Here is a 13122-nt window from a genome sequence, read left to right on the forward strand (position 1 = left end):
CTGATCTGCCCTGCAGCAGCAACACTTGCTTGTTTCCAGCACACCCTCGATGCTGTGTTGTGCTTTCCTTTCCAGCCATTCATTATTTTTCCAGAGACTTGGCTGGTGTTTTTAGTCACCCTTTCTTTTAGGCGTTTAGAAAAGGAATGTGACTTTTCTTAACTTTAGCATCTTCCGATTCTTTTATATTTAGACTTGACTTCTGGAAACTGTAATTTGCTATTATGGCAGAGATTAATAGGCAGGTGGACTGCTTTCCCCTAGAATCCCAGAAGGATTTAGTTGATAAGTGTTGACTGTCTAACAGTAGTAATTACACGATCAGAAAGTGATGGGAGTGGAAGTCAGTTTTCAGAAAGAAAATTAAGTTTGTGCATTAAAAATGTTGCTAGGTTAAAAAAATGTAACAAGAAAGTTTATTTATTCTCACTACCCTTTAAATATGATATCCTTAAAAAAAAAGAATGTAAAAATGTACAGAATTAGACACTCATCTTTTATTGGTGAGGATGTAAATTAGTTTATTCTTTTTTGAAGGTAATCTAACAATACTTATTAAAAACAGAAAAGATCATGCGTGTTAACTTGAGTTCCACTTTTAGGAATTTATCCTGTAGAAATCCTCATTGCAACATTGTTTATGAAAGTGAAAACTTGAACACTATTAATTGTTAGGAGATTACATTAATAAATTATGACACATCATACAATAGATTCTTACACAGGCATCAAAAAATAATGTAGGAAGCTTTTAAAATGTTAATATAAAGTGCATTTATTATTGCTATTTTTAAAAATTGTGATAAATATATATAACATTATTTAACATTTTAACCTTGTGTAAGTGTACAGTTCAGGGGCATTGAATATGTTCACAGTGTTGTATAACCATTACCGCTTTCTACATCTTAAACTATTACTTCATCCCCAGCAAAAACTCTGTATCTACAAAATAATAACTTCCCTTCCCCTCTCCCAGGAGATTTTTATATATTGCCATGGAGTACTGCCCAAGTACATAATTAAGTGATAAAGGAGGATTGCAAATAGTAATAAATACTGTTTCTACTGTGGTGAATTATTATAATATGTTAATATAATATAAATGTAGGAAAATCTGGGATACTACATATATTAAATGGTTAATGGGAGACATTGTGGGAGTTTTTTAATATTAAATATTTTGGTAATTTTTAAATTTAAAACAATGTTTTAAATGTACAACTTTTTTAAGCAGAAATAGAGATATAATTTAAGTATTGTACTACAACCTGGTAATTTGGATGCCTCTGATTTTAACTAACAAATAACACACTTTCCTGTATGGTTGCTAAACTTGAGCTTATACTGTATTAAAGTAATCCTTTTTCTTTTCACAGCTAGAGTTGGGAAGACGTCACTGATTATGTCTCTGGTCAGTGAAGAATTCCCAGAAGAGGTGAGCGTTTTTATTTCTTTCCTGTATTTTAAACATTTTAAATTTGATCAAAATTGAGTTAGAATAAAATACTTTCTACCCTTTTTTTGCATGTGTTTCCTTTCTGACAGTTATGACTTTTAAAAAGGCTCATACAAGGCACCTCTGAAATACAGTATAGGAGAAAGAATCAAACTAGTTCTGAGTTCACCTAAGTCCTTTGTGCTTCCTACTTTTGACCTTGGCCAGGACATTTGTCATCTCTGTGCCTTAGTTGTCTCACCTGTAAAATAGGAGCTGAAGGGGATATTAGAAATAAAAATGAAATGTTACTCGTAAATAACATTCCCAAAATAAGTTGCCAAAATAGAGACCAGATTAGTATCCCTTTAGGTGAAGTAAGGGTGAAAGATCTGGATGCCTGCCTGCCTGCCTTCCATCTGACCCTCCCCAGTCTTTGAGGCATTAGAAACACTAGGATTCTGACACATATATTTGAAAACCTCTGATAATACCCATCAGCATCATTTTACAAATAAAAAACCTAGTTCAATCCACCTTTGCCTACCTCAAAGGATTGTTGTGGGTCTCAAGTGAGATACACTTAGTGATACTAGAGTGCCACCAAAAGTAAGGTGGTTTTACTATTGCTGATAATACATTTATTTACATTTTGGAAGTTCCAGTATGAGGGACTGCTGGCTAAGGCCTTATATAAAGTTAAGATATTGTTACAAAGAATGGGATCGATGCAAAAGGGATGGAAATTATTTCTTTTTATCCTTTCTTCACATGGTAGGTACTATTAATGCCACAATTTGCATTTATCATTTCTTTACTCTAATTTAATTAGGAATATGTGCAATTTCATTGTTCAGATAGGAATTTAATGAATTTTGTGGTTATTTCAAGAACAACGGCCACATGATCATTCATTGTTTCTTTTGCTTTTTTTCTTTCTTAAATAAGATAGTTAAATAAGTAATAACAATTTGTAAAATGGAGTGTATTTTCTTGTGTGGTTTGTGGCATCAGTAACATGAATTATGATCACTCAGGGTATAATACCTAAAAGTTTTCTAGAATAGTTTAACTTAGTTTAGAATTGTCATTTTAGCATAGTCCTCATGGGTGTGGATAAGGAGTTTTTAACTGAAACTAAAAAATCATGCAGTCTTTCTAAATAATGGCGTCATTAAGCATAAGGTTTATGTAGCCAATCAGTTATTGTCTAGAAGAAATGAATTTTGATAACTTATTATTTTATTTGAGGATTGTTTTAGATTAGCATAGGTCTTCATTTGTAGAGTATCTTAAACCTTCAGCAAATAGAATGAAAACTACATTTTGAAAATCTAATTTTAAAACACCAAATTAATAAAAGTATTGTTTTAGGAGCAGAAGTATCCTTAATAAGTCCTGTGCCCATACAGGCATAAATGTGCATTTTTTTTTTAAAAAGAAGTGTTTTGTCATATAGCTTTAGTATATATATTTGTATCTGTGGTAAAGCATAAAAATATGCAGTTAAAAAGTAAATAGCTATAAAGGTGAGTATGGATGAAAGGGGCTGATACATGGATAAATTTATGTAATCTATTAACAAGTTTGATTGATAACATTCAGAGGCGTTTCCTTTTCTTTATTTGTTTGCACATGAAGGTTCCTCCCCGGGCAGAAGAAATCACCATTCCAGCTGATGTCACCCCTGAGAGAGTCCCCACGCACATCGTAGATTACTCAGGTGATGAACATCTTCTTGTAGGTGAAGCTGTGGAGTTAATTTGATAGCCCTCAAAAAAAGGTGCTTTCTGAGCTTTAAAAAATATTTTAGGAGGGGTAGTCCTTTTTCTCTGGCAGTAAAATTTAGTATTCCTGTCTCATTTATGTCTCCCTGCCAGCCCCCACCCCACACCCCACATAAAGCCTCCATCTTGCAGTTCTCTGTCCCTAATTCACTGCGTTGGGTTCTGTGATAATGAAAAGAAAGGAAGGAGGGATGGTAAATGACCAGATAAATCATACCCTCCTTGAATTAGCATGTGTGCAGAGAGAAGTCCTAAGGCAATTTTGTTATCAAGCATTCAAGCATGCTCTGATGATGTAAAAAGAGTTTTCATCTGAAAATTTGTTGAGGTCTAAATTTGTTGTTTAATTTGTCAGACTTTGTCAGAAAAAAAAATTTAAAACAGTTATCAACTTACTTACATTATGTGATAATATAAGCACATCTATATTGCATTAATTAATTAAATTAATTAATTAATGGAGGTACTGGGGCTTGAACCCAGCACCTTGTACCTGCTAAGCATGTGCTCTACCACTGAGCTATACCCTCCCCCTATATTGCTCTTGATAATGTAAAATTTTTCTATACACTACTACTTAACTTTTTAATCATCAAATTATTTTGCTTTGTTCTGAGACGTCTTTTGAAAAAAAAAAAGGGTCAGTTGTAACAGCTGTACAACTCTGATGAGCGATGTTGATATGGGGGACACTGTGAAGGCAGGGGGTATATGGGAAGTCTCTGTACCTTCCACTCAGTTTTGCCCTGAACCTAAAACTGCTCTAAAAAATAAAATCTACTTTTAAAAATAGGTGTAACTATGTTGGTAATACTTTGTTTTGCCTAGCTGGTTTTCCATGTATTCTAAAACAAAATACTAGAACTGTGCAGTCTGATACTTGTGACTGTTGAACTCTTAAAATATGACTGGTCTAAATTGAAATGTGCTCCCAGTATAAAATGTAAGTGGATTTAGAAGACTTAGTATGAAAAAAAGGGTGTAAAGTCTCTCAGTAATCTTTTATTGATTACATTTTGAAATTTTACTATTTTTGGCATTTTGGGTTAAATTAATTCATTTTACCTCTTACTTTTTGACTGTTTAAAGTGACTGCTGGAAAATTAAGAATTGCATGTGGCTTGTATTGTAATTCCCTTGAACAACACTGTACTAGAGCTGAAGGGGGTTGGGTGCTTTCTGCAACAATACCCTCATAACTAGCTGTATTTATAGAATTATTCTTTTTCAGTATGTGTAGCCACATACTTAGATTCCACTAAAGTATCGGAATTGAAATCTTAACCCATTGATTTCTCAACATACGAGAAGATATTTAAAATACAGACAGTTATTTAGCATAAATTGAAATACCATTGTACTCATTTATGATACTAGTTTGTATGTCAGAAGTAACATGCATTTACATTTGAAATATGTGTAGTTTACTATACAGGAACCATACCACAATAAAGGTGTTTTAAAAAAAAAGAAGTAACATGCATTTTGGGGGGAAGCATTTACGTAAGTTGACCTGAATTAGTGTGTCAGTAATTGCTTTGCTCTTCATCCGTTCGCCTCTCCATCCTAGCTGTGTATCATGCTCCTCCCCTGCGCCTGTAGGATTATAGGCACCTCCACCCAGTGGGACCAGTTCTAGCCAGAGATATGTGCTAGTGAGGGAATTCTTGACTCTTCATGATCATGCTCTGCTTTTGCTTCTGGGACCTGGTTAAGATTCCTCATGTCTGCTATCTAGATCTTAAGCTTGTGTTGCCCAGATCCTCACTTGGCTTTGTGACCCTGTGTGTATAAACTCTTTGTCTGGGCTTGACTCTTCCGCACCCAGTATTCTAGCTTGGGTTTCTGATCTCTTTTACCAGACCCTTCTCCGCTTTGGATCAGATGCTGACCTAGATTTATCACACAATGCCTTCTGCTCTCTGTGCCTGACTTATCTTCGTGTAGACTTGTCTTTCAGTGCCAGCCAGCTTCCTTATCATCATTCAGCTCTTTCCTTTCCCTTGCTTGCCCTGTGTTTGCCACCTCGTCTGGCACTACACCATGTAAATGACACGAGGGATAAGGGATGTTTTGAGGGATGTTAGATGGGTGTTGCATGGATTTTAGCTTGGCCATTAGTTTTTATGAAAGTATTTAAAATATAAAAAAATTGTTTTGACTGTGTCATTTGTAGAAGCAGAACAGAGTGATGAACAACTTCATCAAGAAATCTCACAGGTGAGTTAAAAAAATAGTTGTAGCTTTTTCTCTGGGAAAATAGTGATGATTCTGTGAGTCTACCGTTTCATTCTTTCACTTACCAAGAGGGCTTTTTTCAGTTCTTTGCTGTTACTGCTAACTTTGAGTATGTATTTTTGCTGTAAATCCTTAGAAACCTTTTCCTGTTAGAGTCATGGCTAGTAAGTTTTTCAATTTTCAAATTTTCTTCTTCCTTTGACCCAAGTATGTTAACGAGTTGGTAATTAAATGCCACTGGGTACATTTGAATTATTTTAAGATACCATCAATTTGTTAATTTTTTTCTTGCAGGCTAATGTCATCTGCATAGTTTATGCTGTTAACAACAAGCACTCTATTGATAAGGTATGAATGTGACTTTTTTCCACTATATTTTGTTGTATTTCAGTGGGGGCACTTTCAGAATTGATCCTCCATTTTAGAATTTTGGGGGTCCAAGGGCAGACTATTTTTCAAAGAAGGTCTTCATCATGGGTTAGCTCTTGTTAATTTTCATTTTAGGTAACAAGTCGATGGATTCCTCTCATAAATGAAAGAACGGACAAAGACAGCAGGTATTTTTTTCTATCAAACTCTGTACATTGAAATATTTCAAACTTAAAGAAAAGTTGCAAGAAATAATACAATTAACATCTGTAAACTATTCACTTTGGCCCACCAGTTATTAACAGTTTGCCATATTTGCTTTATCTATAGATCTGTTTATACACACACACACACACACAAGCACATGCACACATATACCTTTTTGGGGAGGAATTACTTGAGGCAGCACATATATTTGAGAGCAAAGTAGAAAATTGAGCTCTGATACTATAATGTGCCCTTTCTCTTGAGATGCCCTTTTGAGGAGGTTTGGCATTCCCCCAGGTCATTGATTGCTCACCGTGTGATGTGTGCAAAGTGCAGGACTTGGAGGAAAGTGAGTGGCCTTTGAAATCTGGCTTGGCCGCTTATGAGCTTTAAGAGTTCATAGAGCCTTATCTCCTCATCTGTAAGTGGAGATGAGGATAGTACTTCTCTTGGCTACGTGTAGTTATTTTGGGAATCCAATGAAATAATGCATGTATAGGTGCTTTATAAGTTCTCTGAAATCATTAGTTGTCTTCATTTCTGAATTCACACAGGAAGATTTCTTTGAAAGTCTTTGGAAGATATATTTGTGGCAGGAAAAAAGCAAGAGAACACACATTCTGTATTCTTCTGATTAGAATGGTGGTTCTTTATGTTTGAGTTTTAAATCCAAATGGAAACAATGTTTTCTTGTAGTATCATTTAATTGAACATGTTATTTGTGAAGCATTTGAGCCTTTTAAAAATTTTTTATTGAGGTATAATTGGCATATGACATTATATCAGTTTCAGGTGTACAACATCATGATTCAGTATTTGTATATGTAATGAAATGATCATCGTAAGTCTAGTTACCATGTCACCACACAAAGTTAACTTTCAGATTTACTCCTTTGGCAACTTTCAAATATGTTCTGTATTATTGTTGACTGTAGTCACCATGATGTGCTTTATATCCCCGTGGCTTATTTATTTTCTAATTTAAAGTTTGTACCTCTTGACCCCCTTCACCTGTTTGACCCACTCCCCACCACCCACTCTCCTCTAGCAACCACCATTCTGTCTTCTGTATCTTTGATCTTTTTTTTCAGATTCCACATACAAGGGAAATCATACAATATTAGTTTTACTCTGTATGACCTAACTTCACTTAGCATAATTCCCTCAAGGTCCATCCAGTTTGTTGCAAATGGCAAGATTTTATTCTTTTCTGTTTCTGAATAATATTCCATTGTGTGTGTGTGTGTATGTGTGTGTGTGCGTGTGTAGTACATCTTTATCCATTTATCCATTGAAGAACACTTAGGTTGTTTCCATATCTTGATAATTGTAAATAATGCTATAATGAACATGGATGGGGTGCATATATCTTTTCATGTTAATGTTTTCATTTTCTTCAGATATATGCCCAGAAGTGGAATTGCTGAAACATGGTAGTTCTGTTTTGAATTTTTTGAGGAACCTCCATGGTGTTTTCCATAGTGGCTGTACCAATTTACATTCCCACCAACAGTGCATGAGAGTGCCTGAAGGTTCCCTCTTCTCCACATCTTCACCAACACTTGTTATTTCTTATCTATTTGATAATAGCCATTCTAACAGATGTGAGATAATACCTCATTGCTGTTTTGATTTGCACTTCTCTGATGATTAGTGATGTTGAGCATCTTCTCAAGTGCCTGTTGGCCATCTGTATGAGTTTTTTTGGGAAAAATCAGATCCTCTGCCTACTTTTAAATTGGATTCTTATTTCTTGCTATTGAATTTCATGAGTTCTTTGTATATTTTGGATATTAACCTCTTACTGACATATTGTTTACAAATAATTTTCTCCTATTCAATTGGATTTTTCATTTCATTGATGACTTCCCTTGCTGTGCAGAAGGTTTTTAGTTTGATGTAGTTCCCCTGTTTGTTTTTGCTTTTGTTGCCAGATCCAAAAATTCATCACCAAGACTGATGTCAAGTAGCTTATGCTTTTATTTTCTTCTAAGAGTTTCATGGTTTCAGGTCTTACATTCAAGTCTTTAATCCACTTTGAGTTAGTTTTTGTGCATGGTGTGAGATAGTGGTCTACTTTCATTCTTTTGTGTGTGGCTGTCTACTTTTCCCAGGACCACTGTTGAAGAGACTGTCCTTTCCCTATTATATAGTCCTGCCTCCTTTGTCATAAATTAACTGACCATATTGTGTGGCTTTATTTCTGGGTTTTCTATTCTGTTCTATTGCTCTATGTGTTTGTTTTTATGCCAATACCATACCACTTGACTACTGTAGCTTTGTAATATAGTTTGAAATCAAGGAGCATGGTGCCTTCAGATTGGTTCTTCTTTCCCAAAATTGCTTTGGCTTTTCAGGCTCTTTTGTGGTTCCATACAAATTTTAGGACTGTTTGTTCTATTTTTGTGGGAAAATGTCATTGGGATTTTGATAAGGATTGCATTGAATCTGTATGTTGCTTTGAGTAATATGGACATTTTAACATTATTAATTCTTCCAATCCTTGAGCACAGGCTATCTTTCTATTTCTTTGTGTCTTGTTTTGTCAGTAACTTGCAGTTTTCAATGTACAAGTCTTTTCCCTCCTTGGTTAAATTTGTTAAGAATTTCATTTTTTTAGATGCAATTGTAAATAGGATTGCTTCTTAATTTCTCTTTCTGATAGTATTTTTTTTTTTTTTTTAGTATATAGAAATGCAACCAATTTTTGTGTGTTGGTTTTTACCGTACCACTTTACTGAATTGGTCTGTTCTGACAGTTTTTTGGTAAAGTCTTTAGGGTTTTTGATACATAAAATCATGCCCTCTGCAAATAGTGACAGATTTAGATAGCTTTTATTTCTTTTTCTTGCCTAATTGCTCTGGCAGGGACTTCCAGTACTTTGCTGAATAAAAGTGGGGAGAGTGGGCATCCTTGTCTTGTTCCTTGAGTCTTATTTTAAAATATTAGGAAAACCAGACTAATATCTATGTATTGTACACATCTGGCCCTTTACTTCATATTTTAGATTTTTGTTTTTAGTTGGGCATCTTTATGCCTTGAAACTCTAAAGATCTGTTTCAAGACAGATGAATGTGGTGACTGACCACCTCCCGTATTTACTTTGTGACTGAGGTGGCATGTACATTCTGTATCTTGCAGCTCTGAGGGCTCCTCCATATGCAGAAGTAGGGAGAGTAGTGTAAGGAATCCCTCTGTATCTGTCATCCAGCTTCAATAATGAACAACACAGAGCCAGCCTTGTTTCATTTATTACCTCTCCCCTTGGGATCATTTTGAACAAATCAGACATTATCTCATACTGTGAATATTTCAGTATATATCTCTGAAAGATAACAAATGACTGCATTTTAAAATGCCGGTCAGATCATGTCATTCCCCTGCTTATAACCCTTCTGTGGCATCCCATTTTGCACTTAACACACTCTCTGATGCAGCTGTACGTTGTGTTCTATCTGGCCTTTGCATCCCTCTCTGGCCCCATTTCGTACCCGTTCCCCTCTGAGCAGTACTCTCCAGCCACTCTGGCATTTTTCTGTTCTTTGGACTCATGGGGGTGTTTTTTTCAGTCTGGGGCATTTGCACATGCTATCTGTCCCTTTTTCCCGGTCAGCTCTTTCTTGGCTCTTTACATGGCAGTTTCCGTTTCATCCTTCACTTACTAGCTCAGGTGCGACCTTCTCAGAGAGATTTTTCCCAATTGCCGTGTATAGGTAGCCCCTCCCATTACTTTATCCCATATCCCCCTATTTATTTCCTTCACTGCACTTACAGAATTGGAACATATGTTGTTTATTTCCTTATTGTCTGTTACCTGATTTTCACTATTAGAATGAGCAGGGACCTTGTCCATCTTGTGTCATTAATGCTTAGAACAGTACCTGGCTTATAATAGGTACTCAGTAAATGTTTGTAGAGGATGAACATGCTCTCTAGGTGGCTTGAGCTGCCTATAGTAGAGTTTCATATTGAGGAGATTAAATAAAGCTTATTAGTTAGAACAGGTTATGATGTACATTAAAACATAAATCCAATGTCTTTTGCCTTCCTTATTACAATGTGCCCTGTTTATTTCAGGCTGCCTTTGATATTAGTTGGAAACAAATCTGATCTGGTGGAATATAGTAGTATGGAGACCATCCTTCCTATTATGAACCAGTATACAGAAATAGAAACCTGTGTGGAGGTATGTCTTGTCATTTGATTTTGAGATTTACCGTTGGTGAATTCTCACTTAATTGAAGTTCAGGATAGGAGTGGGGGAAGATGAAGATGTGGGATGGAATAAATTTCCTGTTGTTTGTGAAGTAATGTAAACCAAATAAAACAGACCTTGATGTTGGCCTCTGAGCTCTTTGTAGACAATCATATTGTGATAATCCACTAAGAAAAATGCATTTTTCAGTTTCTTCAAGGAATCTTATTATTACCTTATATTGATAGTTTTAAAAATGTATTTAGCTCTCATAATTGCTTTCGGAATGAAAAATTTTAAACTTTCTTTTCAGTGTTCAGCAAAGAACCTGAAGAACATATCAGAGCTCTTTTATTACGCACAGAAAGCTGTTCTTCATCCAACAGGGCCCCTGTACTGCCCAGAGGAGAAAGAGGTAAACCCTCCATCCTGCCAGGCTGTGTCAGTAGGGGCTGGAATGTGTAGGTAGTAACTCTATTCTGATAGTGATATTAGTAATTCTTTTTTTTTAAATTATTATTATTTTAAGATTTTTTTTTTGGTGGGGGGAGGTAATTAGGTTTATTTATTTCTTTATTATTTTTAGAGGAGGTACTGGGGATTGAACCCGGGACCTCATGCTTGCTAAGCATGTGCTCTACCACTTGAGCTATATTCTCCCTCTTGATTTTTAGTAACTCTTAAGTATTCATCTAAAATGCTGAAATTTTAATTTATTGGAAGTCCAGGGACTTAACTAATGGTCTACTTGCTTTACTATTATAAAATTCATGAACTTGAAAACACAAAGAAGTGAAAAGCTTGTGTAGTTATTTGACGTGAGTACAACATGTAATACAACTTGATACTCCCTTTTATTTCATAGCTTAGAAACACAGTAATTCCTTAATGAAATACCTAAATTTAAGAATATTTCGCCATTGACTTAAACATTTTTTTTCATCGAGCTATAATTCCCCATAAAATTCATCCTTTTGACATGTGCAATTCAGTGGTTTTTAGTATATTCAGAGTGTTGTTCATCCATCACCACTATCTGATTTGTGAGCATTTCAACACCCCAAAAGAAACCCTGTACCCATTAGCAGTCACTCCCTTTCCCCTTTTCCCTCAGCTTTTGGCAACCACTAATCTACTTTCTCTCTCTGTGGATTTGTCTATTCTGAACTTTTCATATAAATGGATCATATAAGATGTGGTCTTTTGCCTCTGGCTTCTGTCACTTAGTGTAATGTGTTCAAGGTAAATCCATGGTACAGCATATATTAGTATTTCATTCCTTTTTATGGTGAAATAATGCTTCATTGAATAGCTATACCACATTTTGTTTACCCATTCATCTGTTGATGGATATTTGGGTTACTTCCTGTTTTTGGCTGTTGTTAATGGAGCTGCTAAGAACATTTGCACTTAAGTATAAACACCTGTTTTCAGTTCTTTTGTGTGTTTATTTATCAGTGGAATTGCTAGGTCACATGGTGGTTCTTTGTTTAACTTATTGAAGAACCACTAAACTATTTCTCCACATCTTTGCCCACACTTGTTATCCATACCCCGACGTTTTTGTTTGTTGGTTTGTTTATAGCCATTCGGGTAGTTGTGAGTGGTATCTTGTTTGAACTGCATTTCTGTGTTGGCTAATGATATTGAACATCTTTTCATGTGCTTATTGGTCATTTGTATGTCTTCTTTGGAGAAATGTCTATTTTAAGTCTTTTTCCCATTTCTTGATGGAGTTATGTTTCTTTTGTTGTTGTTGAGTTTTTAAGAAGTAAAAGTTTGGGGGGAAAAAAGTTTCCTGAAAAGATTTTTTTCAGAAGTTTATAGTATATGTGAGTGGTTGGAGGGCTGACCCACAGACCAGATTTGACCTGCCACCAGCTTTTATATAGCGTGTGAACTAAGATACACTTTACATTTTTTTATGATTGGGAAAAAAATCAAAAGGAATAAAATTTGTGACATTCAGATTTCATCATTCCTAAATAAGCTTTATGTATGCAACACAGCCACGCTCATTCCTTCACGTTTGTGCTGCTTTTGTGCTCCAGAGGCAGACTTGAATGTTGCGACAGCTCGTGTGTGATAACTCTCACCACTTACCACTGCTGCTCAGTGCCCTGCTAATTGCACTGACACAGTTTGAGCTTGGCAGCATTTCAGGTACCACTGTACTGCGACATTTTTTATCAGTACATGCCTATCATGCCAAAACAAGAAAAAGAAGTGGATTTTCAGATGGCAAAGCAGATATATTTTCTGAGCCACAGTTCCAGCATCAGTTTTTTTTTAGATAGACCTTGATGCAATGTGCAGAGGAGGTTTCTGTGTTTCCTAATCTATTTGACTGAGCAGTTGAGGAACTTGCACCTAATCTGCAGTGTAATGACAGGCTAAGAGGCAAATATCAAGAAAAGAATCTAATATAATTCTATAAATGCCTTCCAAGTGATGAATGTGCTCAGTGAAAGTTGTACGTTTATAGATGTGCAGCACTGTTGGCAGTGTGTATCTGTGCAGAAAGACATTTTCAAAGATCAAATATGTAAAATCTCATTACAGATCAGCATTAACAGCTGAACACTTGTAACTGATTTTCATGATAGAGAACACTAACTTTTTTTTAAATTGAAGAATAGTTGATTTACAGTATTGTGTTAGTTTCAGGTGTAGAGCATAGTGATTTGGGTTTTGTTTTTTTTTTTTGCATATTATATTCCATTATAGGTTATTGCAAGATAGGAAACACTAACTTTGAATCCCATTTAAGCCAAATGTTATCCCTCTTATTCCTTTCTTCTCTTTATTAGACCTGTATAGCAAATTTATAATCAGTTATTATTATATTTTTAATCTTGTCAATAAAAGCTTTGTGGAAATTTGATTA

At 35.3% G+C, this 13122-nt stretch overlaps 1 protein-coding gene across 11 annotated transcripts in view; it reads left to right on the plus strand.

Moving 5' to 3' along the window:
* The window catches only part of RHOT1 (ras homolog family member T1), a 54564-nt gene that overhangs the window by 12238 nt on the left and 29204 nt on the right, over window positions 1-13122 (plus strand). For all 11 annotated transcript variants that reach the window (XM_032457691.1, XM_032457694.1, XM_032457692.1 and 8 more), the window contains 7 exons: window positions 1380-1438; window positions 3080-3161; window positions 5402-5445; window positions 5758-5811; window positions 5968-6020; window positions 10118-10226; window positions 10549-10650. In XM_032457691.1, the coding sequence (XP_032313582.1) occupies window positions 1380-1438; window positions 3080-3161; window positions 5402-5445; window positions 5758-5811; window positions 5968-6020; window positions 10118-10226; window positions 10549-10650 (503 nt within the window). The remainder of the gene's footprint in view (window positions 1-1379; window positions 1439-3079; window positions 3162-5401; window positions 5446-5757; window positions 5812-5967; window positions 6021-10117; window positions 10227-10548; window positions 10651-13122) is intronic.

The sequence above is a fragment of the Camelus ferus genome, chromosome 16 (assembly GCF_009834535.1).
Source record: "Camelus ferus isolate YT-003-E chromosome 16, BCGSAC_Cfer_1.0, whole genome shotgun sequence".
In the NCBI taxonomy this organism is placed as follows: Eukaryota; Metazoa; Chordata; class Mammalia; order Artiodactyla; family Camelidae; genus Camelus; species Camelus ferus.